Genomic DNA, 16,309 nt, shown 5'->3' with positions numbered 1-16,309 from the left:
CAATTTCAGCATGATGAATACTTTTCTGCACCTTTTTTTTTTTTTTTTTTTTACTTAGCATGTATTGAAATATCTTCCCATATCATAAAGGGCTTCCTCATTCTTTTTAAGAGGCTGTTTCTGAGATGTTGCTACGGTTCTTTTCGTTAGCGTGATGATTTTAAACTAAGGTCAGGGACTTTGCATTCTTTTCAGTGCTAATAAAAAATTCAAGAATGAGGATTTGTGGCTCAGGGCTATAAAATTTCTGAGCCTCAGTTACGTTTCTTTTTGACTAAAACCTTGGAAAGTATTGCCCTTAAATTGATTTTCATGACTATCAAAGAAAACTAGCAAGTTACCACACACTGCCTACGTCTACTTCATTTTCAGTATTTAATTGGCCCCTAAGGATGTTTATCCTGGGAACTAAAAAGGAATTTTATTTATTTTACATTGAGTCTCTGCTACTCCGAAATCACTCCCTTTAAGAATTGTGTTTTTTTTTTTTTTTTAATAGTTGACTGGTCTTTTTTTTAAAAAAAGTGTACTAATGATAAAGATCTGTTAAGGTTCTGATGAATACCCTGTGGTAAAGAACCATATGTTGCATTTCCTTTTCAGCTCTAATTCTCTTGCTGTCTCTCTTGCAGATTCATCATACAGTACAAATGGAAATTCTAAAATGAGTGAATTAGGTTGGTTTATCTATAATTCTTACAGGTTCTCTTTGAGTGTTCTGATTATCAGAATACAAGAATATGCACATTTGGTCACTAACGAGAATATTACGTTGTTCATTATCTTGGCATATGGGACACTGTCCCTATAGCCATGACTTTTCTTTATAATCTTTGTTTTATGTCTGAAATTATGTCTTAGGTTATGTTATTGTTTAAATTCATATTTTAGAAAAAAATTGTTGTGAAGTCAATTCTGACTCATAGCTACCCTATAAAACAGAGAAGAACTGCCCCATGGGGTTTCCAAGGCTGTAATCTTTACAGAAGCAGATGGCCACATCTTTCTCCCGCGGAGTGGCTGGTGAGTTTGAACTGCCAGTCTTTTGATTAGCAGCTGAGCACGTAACTACTGTACCACCACCACAAAACCTGTTGTCGAGTCGATTCTGATTCATAGCAACCCTATAGGACCTAGTAGAACTGCTGCATAGGGTTTCCAAGGAGTGGCTGGTGGATTCTAACTGCCGACCTTTTGGTTAGCAGGTGAGCTCTTAACCACTGTGCCACCAGGGCCCCATTAAAATTCATATAATGACGTGATAACAAATGCATTTAAGTTTTTATTAGCCTTTGCGAAATTCACACCGTTGAGAGAAAGAAAATAGTAACTTACCAATTAGAGTTTTTTTTTCTTTACTTACAAAGTGAATTTGAGATTTTTTTCATAGTGTGTTCTGTGTCCATTGCCATGTTTGTTGACATGGGTTAAATACTTTTCAGTATCTGCATTGGTGTAGGACATGAGCTACCAAGATCTGTGGCTTTAAGTGAATCTACATTGATTGTGGTTGGGACTTAGCTGTTAAGTTTCTTTTCTTTTCTAAATTTGGAATGAGTCAAAAAGAGGGAAGTACCATTTTCCTGTATAAAGAGTTGCAACTTCCTCAATGAAATTCTCTTTCGCTCAAACTCAGGCCAGCTTCTTTGGAGACCTCAGCATTTAGAGTGTTTGAGTGCTGAAAATGAACTTTGCTGTGTGCAGCTTATCATGCGCTCTTATCTACCAGAGTGTCTAAAGTGCTCTATTTAAAAACTTTAAAAAATTTTTAAGTCATAGACTTTTAATTAGAAGAAAACTTAGAACTGAAATAATCAAACAATTGCTTTGTGTGCTAGACTTAGAAATCATTTTTTGTGTGTATTTTATAACAAAAGCTGTTTTTTATAAGTGCCTCCCATTTAAAAAAGTTTTCTATGAAATTCAGGGAATTTCTTTTACAGTGATGTTAGTGCATCTTGAATATATGAAATGGCCATGCATGGAGCTTGAATAGTGGTTATATCCCTAAGGTATTCTTAACCCTCTCCTGCCTGCTGCCCCACACTTACTTTTCTCAAAAGCATGATAGGCATTGAACAGTCATGAAGGTAACATTCTTAAAGCTACACCAGAGGTTGGCCAGCTACAGCCTCCTAGTAAAACCTGGCCCACAACCTGTTTTTATGCAGGTTTTAAGGGTTGTAAAAAAATGTATATATGCAACAGAGAACTTATGTGATCCGCGAAGCATGAAGTGCTTACTATTTGGCCCATTACGAAAAAAGTTTGCCAGTCTCTGATCTACCAGTTGTAGGAATAAAAACATCAAATCCTCTAAACAGTCTATAAAGTTTTTTTCATTCGATAGTTCTAAGAGTAAATTCAAAGAGTTACATACTTGCCCGAACACATATTTATTACAACACTCCATACTAGGTCATACTGACAGCATAAAAAGAGAGGAGAAAATTAAAAAAAAAGAAAATGAAATCTCACACTTAATGACTCCTATTTCTATCCAGTCTTCTGTTTGAGAAACATGATAGTCTCATTTATATCTTCATATTTTTGTCCCCAGACAAAACATGAAGAAAGCAAAGTTATACTTTCTTGAGCACCCTTCACTCCTCACACCTAGTGCATCACGAAAGTCTCTAGGAATGGGAAAAGTGTATAGTGGAAATGTGTATGCTTTGGCACCTGGGCTTTCAGCATATCTGTGGAATTTTATGAGTCTAACAGCCTGAGATGTGCATGGAACTTTGTCTTTCCCTTTGAAACTGTGGCCAAGCAACAGAAAGTAGTGATACAGGTAGTGGTTGATCTCCACTAATGGTTATAAGTGATCTATTCTTATAATAAACAAAAACCTAGAACTTCTGAAAGTACCTTTTCTTAATCAGTTGAAGGAGTTGGAAAAGTAACACTTCAACAGCCAATTTATTACCATTTGTCTATGTATTTGTTAAAGCCACAGCTTTTATAATTTCTGAAAATAATTTTTTCTTATTAAGGATATTTTTGCTCCAAATAGTTTTTTAATTTCTCAGAGCCTTAGCATGAGCATAAGGAAGAGTAATACTTTTTATTTTTTAATGTTTGACCTACATGTAGCAGCCAAGAAATTTTTAAAAAGCTGAATAACAAAGGGAGGAATGAAATTAAAACTTGCGTAGTCGTTGTTGATTCGTCTTCAGATTGTACTTACATATTTATCTGTAGATTCTTTGCAGCTTGGGTTAAAAAGATAAAGACAAATGGAATCTTTAAAACCTTCCATGAAATGTAATTACTGAGCTATAATTTCAGAGTATTTTTCTTAAATTACTGAGTAACTCTATCATAGTGTGAGAAATATTAGCAAAAATCTTAATTTAAAAGTTTATATTCTGTGATCATAAAATCTCATTTTTTGGACAAACATTTGTTTTTAACCACCTTCTATGTGTCAGTGAAGGTGCCCTGGTGGCGCAGTGGTTAAGTGCTTGGCTCCTAACCAAAAGATCAGCAATTCGAACCAACCAGCTTCTCTGCGGGAGAAAAGACCTGCTTTCATAAAGATTACAGCCTAGGAAACTCTATGGGACAGTTCTATTCTGTCATATAGGATCACTATGAATCAGAATCAACTCAGTGGCAATGAGTTTATGGGTCAGAGTTGACTCAATGGTACACAACAACAGTATATGTCAGTGACTAGCCTAAATACTAGGGCTATATAGAGCCAAGAGATTTTTCTTTCTGTACCTTTTAGGAGTACCTGATCAAATAGAAAAGAAAAATGAATTTTAAAAAATCATTATAATAACTTAAGATATTGATATATGGGAGCCTAGAAGAGAAGTAAGTGCCTTACTCTGCAGAAGAGGCAGGGGAGATTTTGTGAAGGGAGATGACATTTGAATTCAATTTTAAAGGAGGAATAGCAGGCAAAGTGGGGAAGGAGACTATAGTTTGTATTATAATAAGCGTTATTCTTACCTTTCCAAAAACAAAAACCAAATGCAGTGCTGTCAACTGAATTCTGACTCATAGCAACCCTATAGGACAGAGTAGAATTGTCACACGGGGTTTTCAAGGAGTGGCTGGTGGATTTGAACTGCTGACCTTTTGTTTAGCAGCCAAGCTCTTAACCACTGCGCCACCAGGACTCCATTCTTACCTTTTTTAAAAAATGAAAAACAAACCCGTTGCCATCAAGTGGATTCTGACTCATGGCGACTGGATGGGACAGAGTAGAACTGCCCCATAGGGTTTCCATGGAGCGGCTGGTAGGTTCGAACTGCTGACCTTTTGGTTAGCAGCCTGAGCTCTTAACCACTCTGCCACCAGGACTCCATTATTACCTTTAAAACAAAAAAAAAAAAATTTTTTTTTTTTTTTTTTTTACCATTATTACCTTTAGGGTCCATGTAATATGGGAAATTAAACTCTTACATTAGAGACAGCACTCTCACCTTAGCTGTGACTCTTTATCTGAGGCAGCTTATGTTAAATAATTTTTAAAATGACATTATAAATCAGAGTAGATTTGGTTTCTTGTCTTTACTTACCAGAATGAAAACTATGTTTAAAATGTACATATTGCCAAGATAGATAACCTGACTCAGTGATGATTATTTGTCAAATCTATAAGATTTAGTGTTTTAGATGTCTAATTCATTAGACATATCAGTCCAGGGATCAGTCCCTGGAGAAGGACATCATGCTTGGTAAAGTATAGAGAAAACCAAAAAAACCAAACCCAGTGCGGTCAAGTCGATTCCAACTCATAGCGACCCTATAGGACAGAGTAGAACTGCCCCGTAGAGTTTCCAAGGAGCGCCTGGCGGATTCGAACTGTCGACCCTTTGGTTAGCAGCTGTGGCACTTAACCACTACGCCACCAGGGTTTCCAAAGTATAGAGGGTCAACGAAAAAGAGGAAGACCTTCAATGAGATGAATTGACACAGTGGCTGCAACAATGGGTCCAAGCATAGCAACAATTGTGAGGATGGCGCAGGACCGGGCAGTGTTTTGTTCTGTTGTGCATAGGGTCACTATGAGTCGGAACTGACTTGACGGCACCTAACAACAACAACAATTCATTAGATACTATTGGATTATGAAATACAAAATAATACTGTGATTGTTTTGAGTTTTTGTTTAGTGGTGGAATCAAGACAGTGTTGTATAACAAGTTACTGGGCATGCCTTCCTTGAGTACTGTTGATAAATATTTACTGTTAGGAACATAGACTTCTGAAGAAAAGACCTTTAGATATTAGATTAAAAAAAGTGTTCAAATATAGATAAAATCTGTGACTTTTAAAATACTTTAAAAATGGTAATAACATATTAGAAATAAATTAGGAGCTCCTTATATAGGCTGGTTAAAAAATAATTCTTAAGTACTCCTCCTCCAGCATGTCCTTGGTTTAGACAACAAAAAAGGAGACTGAATTTTAGGCAGCCTGGTATATGGGAGATTGATTATTAGGTGAGTTGGCTTTAGGAAAATTGACCTGGAGTCTCAAAAGTGTAAGATAAGTTTTCAAAAGAAATTGTATAAAAATGAAAAAGTTTACTGTACTATTCATTTTTTTCTAATAAGCTCAATGCATGAATGTAAATCTCAGCACATCTTTGTAACAATTAATACAGATGCTAAAATCAATTTAGCCTTAAGAAGTTTTACTTTTCCAAATAATTTTTAAAGAGTAAACCCTATAAAGTATAATGCCCTAATATAAATGTAACTTTAGTAAAGCTACTGTATTTCATGACTTAGACTTAGGAGGTGTTAGAACCTCTCATATTAGGACAAGTTGAGCTCTCAGTCTTTTCTTCATCATTCATTTATTTATTTAAAAAATCATGGAATTCTTAGACTACGTACTGTCATGAACAAGACTGATGCAGTGGTAGGAGTGTGGTAGATGGGAAACAGAAGAACTTGTGTCTAAGGCCTTTTTTTATTGCTTGTTAGTCCTGACAGCCTTAGACAAGTCACTTAACATCTATGAGCCTCACCTGTGAAAGTGTTTTCTTATGGGAATCAACCCTTAGACAAGTCACTTAATGTCTGTGGGCCTCACCTGTGGAAGTGTTTCCTATCCTATTATGGTAATCAGATAACAGACATGAAGATTTTTTTGAAAACCAAATAGCAGTATGGAAATAGTAAGGACTTATTAAGATAATAACTGAAACATGATAATTGACTCTTAAGCATCTTCTGTTTGCATGTTATGTGAATAGTTTTATAAATGAATGAAGTAAAACTAAACCAAAAACCAAACCCATTGCTATCAAGTCACTTCCAACTCTTAGCAACCCTGTAGGACAGAGTGGAACTACCCCATAGTGTTTCCAAGGAGTGACGGGTATATTTGAACTGCTGACCTTTTGGTTAGCAGCCAAGCACTTAACCACTGTGCCAGCAGGGCTCCTTCATTAGCCATTAGGAAGATGCAAGTCAAAATCACAATGATATATCACCTAACCCCCATTAGAATAGCAGTATTAAACAAACAAACAAATGAAAAAATTGAAAATAGTGTTAGTGAGGTTGTGGAGAAACTGGAAGTCTCATCCAGTGCGGGTGGGAATGTAAAATGGTGCGACCACTGTGGAAAACAGTTTCTCAAAAAGTTTAACATAGAATTACCGTATGACTCAGCAATCCCAGTCCTAGCGAAGGCAAGAACAGAAACAGAAACCTGTACACTAGTGTTCATTGAAGCATTTTTCACAATTGTCAGAGGTGGAAACAACCAAAATGTCCATCAACAAATAAATGGGATAAGCAAAATATACATACAATGGAATATTATGCAGCTAAAAAAATTTTTTTTTAAAAAAAGAGAAGTGAAGTTCTGATGCATGCCACAGTGTGGACGAATCTGGAAAACATTATGCTGAGCACAATAAGTCACAAAAGGACAAATACAGTATGATCTCATTTATATGAAATAAATATATAGAAACCAAAGATTATTAATGGTTACCGGGGATGGGAGGAAGGGGGAAAGAGGGAGCTTTTGTTTGGAAGTCATTGAGTTAATGGTGGTAGAATGTTCTGGATGAAGGTATCCATAATGGTGGCACAACATGAAAAATATAATCAATGTCATTGAGTTGTAAATGTGGAAGTTATGTTGGTGAATGCTTCAATAATTTTTTGAATAAATGAAAAATGAAGAAAAGGTCGAGAGCTCAACCTGTTCTCATGTGAGTGGTTCTAACAATATTCTGCACTAGATTTTGATAGTACAGAATCAAAATAATCTTCAACCTATTAACCACAATAAAAAAAAAAAGGAAAAAATTCATGAAAAAGTTTGTTTTGCTCATTTATCTTTGTTCAGATTGTCTGTTGCTATAATAAACAGTGATACGTAGGGACCTACTGGAACTAGAAAGAGGCTTTCTTTTTCTTTGCTCACTTTTTTGGATACATGAACGCACTGAAAGAACTGGTTCGTCAGTTCTGCTGGTGTGGTTGGGCTCTCAACGGAGTATAGGGAGTCCGGTGACTAGGAGGATGAGAATAGAGTAAGCCTATAGGGACTACAGTTTTTAATTTTTTTTCTACACACCGGTTACATTTGAGAGTACAAACAGGCCTGTGGCTGAAGGAAAATAGATAACTTTATTTCTAATTCTAGTTCATATTAGACTTATTTCTGAAATAGCCCAAGTGTAAATAATAAATTGTTTATAACTTAATATATAAGAATTTTATTTAATACGCCTTTACGTTCACTTTCCCAAATTAGATTGTTGATTCCTAACCTTTAGCTTTTGATGTTATAAACGTTTATGCTTCTCTCTTCTAGAAGCCACCAGTGTCCAACAGAAGGGCAGTTTCTCTGAAGAAGGTATTTTCTTCATCATGCGATTAAATCCTAAATATTTTTCTTATTATATTAGAAGCAATTTTGATAGATACTTAGAGCAGAAAATAGTATCTTTTTCCTTAGAAAAAAGATATGCTTATATGGACTACTAAATGGGCGGTAAGAAAATAGGATAGAATGAGTGATGATGGCTTTCATGTACATTTTAAGCATCTTTTGTCTATTTGAGTTAATAATTTTAAACAAAGATAGTATTTCCAGTTTCTCATGTTTGTGCCTTTGATCTCATTATTAAAATAATTACTTTTGCAAATTTTCATAGCCAATCTGTTGACTAGCACAGGAGTAAAATTTAGTCCATTTTTAAGTCCTTTGTAATTTGAGATTATTCACCTAAATAATGGAATTTTTTGTGTGTATAGGGGGTGTACACACACACACACACACACAAGTACATGCATGAACTGATTTGCTGATTTTAATTACACACTAGCTAGAGTTACTGTTTCCTCCCATAAGGCAGAAATTTCCCACTATTTGATACTTATTTGTTCATCTGTGACTCTATATTAAAGTTTCTGAGTGTAGTGTTTTAGATCTTATTCTTGACTATTTGTTCAGGATGAAGTCATGTGCCTCAAAGAACACAAAATAAATGAGCTCACTTTTAGCTCATTTAAAACCTTGATTCAAAATAGTAAGCATGGTAAACAGCAATTCCATATCCGATTATCAAATGGTCTTCATTTTAATGTTGAATTACTTTAATTACTTGGATTTGTTGTTTTTTAGCATTATAATAAAGACTATAGTAATATATTCTTCACTTTTTTTTTTTTTTTTAATAAGGAGAAACTGAGGAAGACGATTCAGACAGTTCTGAGAGTGATGTTACTGTTGGTAAAGTCAGATCCGGGGATTCTGTTGATTCTGGAGGTAACATTGCTTTAAGATATGACTCTTACCTTAGGAACTATCTTTTTAGTTAAAATACAAAAGTATTCTGAGAATTTGCTTTTTTAAAAAATACTTTTTAAAAAGTCTACTTTTAATATTTTTAAGAAGTTATTAAATTACTGATTGTACTTGTATATCTGATTACTAATGTAATGTGTCATAAAATATCAGAACAAATAAATCACTTTTAAGTCTGCTTTGGTGTTTATAGAAAACAAGATGTTTTAGGGCTCAAAAGAAGAGTTATTTTTCAGTTTGCTTTTGAGTTTTATGAGAAACTGATCCCATTGCCATTGGGACTCACTACACTATCAAGGATGTAGGTTAGCTTTTAGGAAGTTTTTTTTTTTTTTTTATTAACTTTTATTGAGCTTCAAGTGAACGTTTACAAATCAAGTCAGTCTGTCACATATAAGTTTACATACATCTTACTCCGTACTCCCACTTGCTCTCCCCCTAATGAGTCAGCCGTTCCCGTCTCTCCTTTCGTGACAATTTTGCCAGCTTCCCACTCTCTCTATCCTCCCATCCCCCCTCCAGACAGGAGATGCCAACACAATCTCAAGTGTCCACCTGATATAATTAGCTCACTCTTCATCAGCATCTCTCTCTCACCCACTGTCCAGTCCCTTTCATGTCTGATGAGTTGTCTTCGGGGATGGTTCCTGTCCTGTGCCAACAGAAGGTCTGGGGAGCATGGCCGCCGGGATTCCTCTAGTCTCAGTCAGACCATTAAGTATGGTCTTTTTATGAGAATTTGGGGTCTGCATCCCGCTGATCTCCTGCTCCCTCAGGGGTTCTCTGTTGTGCTCCCTGTCAGGGCAGTCATCGATTGTGGCCGGGCACCAACTGGTTCTTCTGGTCTCAGGATGATGTAGGTCTCTGGTTCACGTGGCCCTTTCTGTCTCTTGGGCTCTTAGTTGTCGTGTGACCTTGGTGTTCTTCATTCTCCTTTGCTCCAGGTGGGTTGAGACCAATTGATGCATCTTAGATGGCCGCTTGTTAGCATTTAAGACCCCAGACGCCCCATTTCAAAGTGGGATGCAGAATGTTTTCATAATAGAATTATTTGGCCAATTGACGTAGAAGTCCCCTTAAACCATGGTCCCCAAACCCCTGCCCTTGCTCCGCTGACCTTTGAAGCATTCATTTTATCCCGGAAACTTCTTTGCTTTTGGTCCAGTCCAATTGAGCTGACCTTCCATGTATTGAGTGTTGTCCTTCCCTTCACCTAAAGCAGTTCTTATCTACTAATTAATCAATAAGAAACCCTCTCGTAACCACAAAAGTATGTGTTCTTCTCAGTTTTTACTATTTCTCAAGATCTTATAATAGTGGTCTTATAGAATATTTGTCCTTTTGCCTCTGACTAATTTCGCTCAGCATAATGCCCTCCAGGTTCCTCCATGTTATGAAATGTTTCACAGATTCGTCACTGTTCTTTATCGATGCGTCGTATTCCATTGTGTGAATATACCACAATTTATTTACCCATTCATCCGTTGATGGACACCTTGGTTGCTTCCAGCTTTTTGCTATTGTAAACAGAGCTGCAATAAACATGGGTGTGCATATATCTGTTTGTGTGAAGGCTCTTGTTTCTCTAGGGTATATTCCGAGGAGTGGGATTTCTGGGTTGTCTGGTAGTTCTATTTCTAACTGTTTAAAATAACGCCAGATAGATTTCCAAAGTGGTTGTACCATTTTGCATTCCCACCAGCAGTGTATAAGAGTTCCAATCTCTCCGCAGCCTCTCCAACATTTATTATTTTGTGTTTTTTGGATTAATACCAGCCTTGTTGGTGTGAGATGGAATCTCATCGTAGTTTTAATTTGCATTTCTCTAATGGCTAATGATCGAGAGCATTTTCTCATGTATCTGTTAGCTGCCTGAATATCTTCTTTAGTGAAGTGTGTGTTCATATCCTTTGCCCACTTCTTGATTGGGTTGTTTGTCTTTTTGTGGTTGAGTTTTGACAGAATCATGTAGATTTTAGAGATCAGGCGCTGGTCAGAGATGTCATAGCTGAAAATTCTTTCCCAGTCTGTAGGTGGTCTTTTTACTCTTTTGGTGAAGTCTTTAAATGAGCATAGGTGTTGATTTTTAGGGTTTCTCTTCGTCATTTTTGGTAATGTTTTGTATTCTGTTTATGCCTTGTATTAGGGCTCCTAGGGTTGTCCCTATTTTTTCTTCCATGATCTTTATCGTTTTAGTCTCTATGTTTAGGTCTTTGATCCACTTGGAGTTAGTTTTTGTGCATGGTGTGAGGTATGGGTCCTGTTTCATTTCTTTGCAAATGGATATCCAGTTATGCCAGCACCATTTGTTAAAAAGACTATCTTTTCCCCAATTTACTGACACTGGTCCTTTGTCAAATATCAGCTGCTCATACGTGGATGGATTTACATCTGGGTTCTCAATTGTGTTCCATTGGTCTATGTGCCTGTTGTTGTACCAGTACCAGGCTGTTTTGACTGCTGTGGCTGTATAATAGGTTCTGAAATCAGGTAGAGTGAGGCCTCCCACTTTCTTCTTCTTTTTCAGTAATGCTTTGCTTATCCGAGGCTTCTTTCCCTTCCATATGAAATTGGTGATTTGTTTCTGTATCACCTTAAAAAATGACATTGGAATTTGGATTGGAAGTGCGTTATATGTATAGATGGCTTTTGGTAGAATAGACATTTTTACTATGTTAAGTCTTCCTATCCATGAGCAGGGTATGTTTTTCCACTTAAGTATATCCTTTTGAATTTCTTGTAGTAGAGCTTTATAGTTTTCTTTGTATAGGTCTTTTACATCCTTGGTAAGATTTATTCCTAAGTATTTTATCTTCTTGGGGGCTACTGTGAATGGTATTGATTTGGTTATTTCCTCTTCGATGTTCTTTTTGTTGATGTAGAGGAATCCAAGTGATTTTTGTATGTTTATTTTATAACCTGAGACTCTGCCAAACTCTTCTATTAGTTTCAGTAGTTTTCTGGAGGATTCCTTAGGGTTTTCTGTGTATAAGATCATGTCTTCTGCAAATAGAGATACTTTTACTTCTTCCTTGCCAGTCCGCATGCCTTTTATTTCTTTGTCTAGCCTAATTGCCCTGGCTAGGACTTCTAGCACGATGTTGAATAAGAGCGGTGATAAAGGGCATCCTTGTCTGTTTCCCGTTCTCAAGGGAAATGCTTTCAGGTTCTCTCCATTTAGAGTGATATTGGCTGTTGGCTTTGCATAGATGCCCTTTATTATGTTGAGGAATTTTCCTTCAATTCCTATTTTGGTGAGAGTTTTTATCATAAATGGGTGTTGGACTTTGTCAAATGCCTTTTCTGCATCAATTGATAAGATCATGTGGTTTTTGTCTTTTGTTTTATTTATGTGATGGATTACATTAATGGTTTTTCTGATATTAAACCAGCCTTGCATAAAAAAAGAAAAAAAAATTTTTTTTTTTCTTTCATATGTGGTGTAAATCCCACTTGATCGGGGCGAATTATTTTTTGATATGTTGTTGAATTCTATTGGCTAGAATTTTGTTGAAGATTTTTGCATCTATGTTCATGAGGAATATAGGTCTGTAATTTTCCTTTTTTGTAATGTCTTTACCTGGTTTTGGTATCAGGGATATGGTGGCTTCATAGAATGAGTTGGGTAGTATTCCGTCATTTTCTATGCTTTGAAATACCTTCAGTAGTAGGAGGGTTAACTCTTCTCTGAAAGTTTGGTAGAACTCTGCAGTGAAGCCATCCAGGCCAGGGCTTTTTTTTGTTGGGAGTTTCTTGATTACCATTTCAATCTCTTTTTTTGTTATGGATCTATTTAGTTGTTCTACTTCTGAATGTGTTAGTTTAGGTAGGTAGTGTTTTTCCAGGAATTCATCCATTTCTTCTAGGTTTGCAAATTTGTTAGAGTACAATTTTTCGTAATAATCTGATATGATTCTTTTAATTTCAGTTGGTTCTGTTGTGATGTGGTCCTTCTCGTTTCTTATTCGGGTTATTTGTTTCCTTTCCTGTATTTCTTTAGTCAGTCTAGCCAATGGTTTATCAATTTTGTTAATTTTTTCAAAGAACCAGCTTTTGGCTTTGTTAATTCTTTCAGTTGTTTTTCTGTTCTCTAATTCATTTAGTTTAGCTCTAATTTTTATTATTTGTTTTCTTCTGGTGCCTGATGGATTCTTTTGTTGCTTACTTTCTATTTGTTCAAGTTGTAGGGACAGTTCTCTGATTTTGGCTCTTTCTTCTTTTTGTATGTGTGCATTTATCGATATAAATTGGCCTCTGAGCACTGCTTTTGCTGAGTCCCAGAGGTTTTGATAGGAAGTATTTTCATTCTCGTTGCATTCTATGAATTTCCTTATTCCCTCCTTGATGTCTTCTATAACCCAGTCTTTTTTCAGGAGGGTATTGTTCATTTTCCAAGTATTTGATTTCTTTTCCCTAGTTTTTCTGTTATTGATTTCTAGTTGTATTGCCTTGTGGTCTGAGAAGATGCTTTGTAATATTTCGATGTTTTGGACTCTGCAAAGGCTTGTTTTATGACCTAATATGTGGTCTATTCTAGAGAATGTTTCATGTGCGCTAGAAAAAAAAGTATACTTTGCAGCAGTTAGGTGGAGAGTTCTGTATAAGTCAATGAGGTCAAGTTGGTTGATTGCTGTAATTAGGTCTTCCGTGTCTCTATTGAGCTTCTTACTGGATGTCCTGTCCTTCTCCGAAAGTGGTGTGTTGAAGTCTCCTACTATAATTGTGGAGGTGTTTATCTCACTTTTCAATTCTGTTAAAATTTGATTTATGTATCTTGCAGCCCTGTCATTGGGTGCATAAATATTTAATATGGTTATGTCTTCCTGATCAATTGTCCCTTTTATCATTATGTATTGTCCTTCTTTATCCTTTGTGGTGGATTTAAGTCTAAAGTCTATTTTGTCAGAAATTAATATTGCTACTCCTCTTCTTTTTTGCTCATTGTTTGCTTGATATATTTTTTCCCATCCTTTGAGTTTTAGTTTGTTTGTGTCTCAAAGTCTAAGGTGTGTCTCTTGTAGGCAGCATATTGATGGATCGTGTTTCTTTATCCAGTCCGAAACTCTCTGTCTCTTTATTGGTGCATTTAGTCCATTTACATTCAACGTAATTATAGATAAATAAGTGTTTAGTGTTGTCATTTTGATGCCTTTTTATGTGTGTTGTTGACAATTTCTTTTTTCCACATACTTTTTTGTGTTGAGACGTTTTTCTTAGTAAATTGTGAGATCCTCATTTTCGTAGTGTTTGACTTTATGTTTGTTGAGTCGTTACGTTTTTCTTGGCTTTTATCTTGAGTTATGGAGTTGTTATACCTCTTTGTGGTTACCTTATTATTAACCCCTGTTTTTCCAAGTAAAAACCTAACTTGTATTGTTCTATATTGCCTTGTATCACTCTCCATATGGCAGTTCTATGCCTCCTATATTTAGTCCCTCTTTTTGATTATTGTGATCTTTTACATATTGACTTCTGTGATTCCCTGTTATGAGTTTTTTTTTTTTTTTTAATTAATCTTAATTTGTTTCTGTGATTTCCCTATTTGAGTTGATATCAGGATGTTCCGTTTTGTGACCTTGTGTTGTGCTGGTATCTGATATTATTGGTTTTCTGACCAAACAATTTCCTTTAGTATTTCTTGTAGCTTTGGTTTGGTTTTTGCAAATTCTCTAAGCTTGTGTTTATCTGTAAATATCTTAATTTCGCCTTCATATTTCAGAGAGAGTTTTGCTGGATATATGATCCTTGGCTGGCAGTTTTTCTCCTTCAGTGCTCTGTACATGTCATCCCATTCCCTTCTTGCCTGCATGGTTTCTGCTGAGTTGTCTGAACTTATTCTTATTGATTCTCCCTTGAAGGAAACCTTTCTTTTCTCCCTGGCTGCTTTTAAAATTTTCTCTTTATCTTTGGTTTTGGCGAGTTTGATGATAATATGTCTTGGTGTTTTTCTTTTTGGATCAATCTTAAATGGGGTTCGATGAGCATCTTGGATAGATATCCTTTCGTCTTTCATGATGTCAGGGAACTTTTCTGTCAGGAGTTCTTCAGCTATTTTCTCTGTGTTTTCTGTCCTCCCTCCCTGTTCTGGGACTCCAATCACACGCAAGTTATCCTTCTTGATAGAGTCCCACATGATTCTTAGGGTTTCTTCATTTTTTTAAATTCTTTTATCTGATTTTTTTTCAGCTATGTTGGTGTTAATTCCCTGGTCCTCCAGATGTCCCAGTCTGCATTCTAACTGCTCGAGTCTGCTCCTCTGACTTCCTATTGCGTTGTCTAATTCTGTAATTTTATTGTTAATCTTTTGGATTTCTACATGCTGTCTCTCTATGGATTCTTGCAACTTATTAATTTTTCCACTATGTTCTTGAATAATCTTTTTGAGTTCTTCAAGAGTTTTATCAGTGTGTTCCTTGGCTTTTTCTGCAGTTTGCCTTATTTCGTTTGTGATGTCTTGAAGCATTCTGCAAATTAGTTTTTTATATTCTGTATCTGATAATTCCAGGATTGTATCTTCATTTGGGAAAGATTTTGATTCTTTTGTTTGGGGGGTTGTAGAAGCTGTCATGGTCTGCTTCTTTATGTGGTTTGATATGGACTGCTGTCTCCGAGCCATCACTGGGAAACTAGTTTTTCCAGAAAATCCGCTGAAAACAAATGCAGTCAGATCCCTATCAGAATTGCCTTTGGATTATAACTGCCACCTTGTTCCCTGTAAGGGTGAAAGTCTGAGATTTGGATCATATATGCTTGGCTGTAGCTGGTTCTGTATTTTTAGTCCAATTAGGGGTGGATTTTTAGTCCCTGGGTTTTTTTTTTTTTTTTTTTCCTTCTCTCAGGCTGAAAGAGTGGGTTAGGAAAAGACCAAAAGAAAAAAAAGAGGGGGGAAGCAAAGCCGCAGCGGAGCCGGAGCCGTTCTCCCTCTGGCTCAGGCAATTCCAATGTTAATGAAGCCGTCTGGGGAGGGTGGGGGAGGGATCAGAGAGATAGGAGAGTAGCACCTCAGAATATAGCCAGAGTTGCTTGTCTTGCTTGGAATGACTATTATATCTGAGATTCACGCAGGGCGTGTCGCCTATGTGTGCTGGCTGTGTGGAGATTGCCCCCGGGGGTCTGGCCCTCTGAAGCCACCCGCTAGTCCAAATCCTAGCGTCAAGGTTCCCCTGCTGGGATGCTTTACTCCCGGCTCCAAAATCAGTCGCTGCCTCCCAGGGAGTTCTTGTTGCGCCAGCCGTGTCGCTGCACCGCCTCCGCGGACCGGCTGGGCCCCCTCCCGGGTTTAGTTCAGGGGAGTGGAGCAGCTCTCCTTGCTTGTGCTGTGCCAGCGCCCAGTCAAAATCCCGGCGGCAGGATTCCCCGGCTGAGACGCTGCTCTCCCAGCTCCAAGACCAGTCACTGTCTCCCAGGGACTTCTTCCACCGGCTGCGTCGCTGTGCCGCCTCTGCGAACTGGTTGGGGCCCCTCCCGGGGTGAGTTCAGGGGGCTAGTGCTGGGCCCCTTGTTTGCGCCG

The 16,309-nt window shown here is 37.0% G+C and overlaps 1 protein-coding gene across 5 annotated transcripts in view; it reads left to right on the top strand.

Moving 5' to 3' along the window:
• TOR1AIP1 (torsin 1A interacting protein 1) overlaps nt 1-16,309 on the top strand; it is a 43,664-nt gene that overhangs the window by 9,041 nt on the left and 18,314 nt on the right. For 3 of the 5 annotated variants that reach the window (XM_023549226.2, XM_010590981.3, XM_010590979.3), the window contains exons 4-6: nt 633-677; nt 7,804-7,845; nt 8,674-8,760. In XM_023549226.2, coding sequence (XP_023404994.1) covers nt 633-677; nt 7,804-7,845; nt 8,674-8,760 — 174 coding nt within the window. The remainder of the gene's footprint in view (nt 1-632; nt 678-7,803; nt 7,846-8,673; nt 8,761-16,309) is intronic. The other 2 variants (XM_003410863.4, XM_010590980.3) reach the window with 1 other exon arrangement.

Source organism: Loxodonta africana, chromosome 25 (genome assembly GCF_030014295.1).
Source record: "Loxodonta africana isolate mLoxAfr1 chromosome 25, mLoxAfr1.hap2, whole genome shotgun sequence".
Taxonomy (NCBI): Eukaryota; Metazoa; Chordata; class Mammalia; order Proboscidea; family Elephantidae; genus Loxodonta; species Loxodonta africana.
This window is presented reverse-complemented; position numbering and strand designations above follow the sequence as displayed.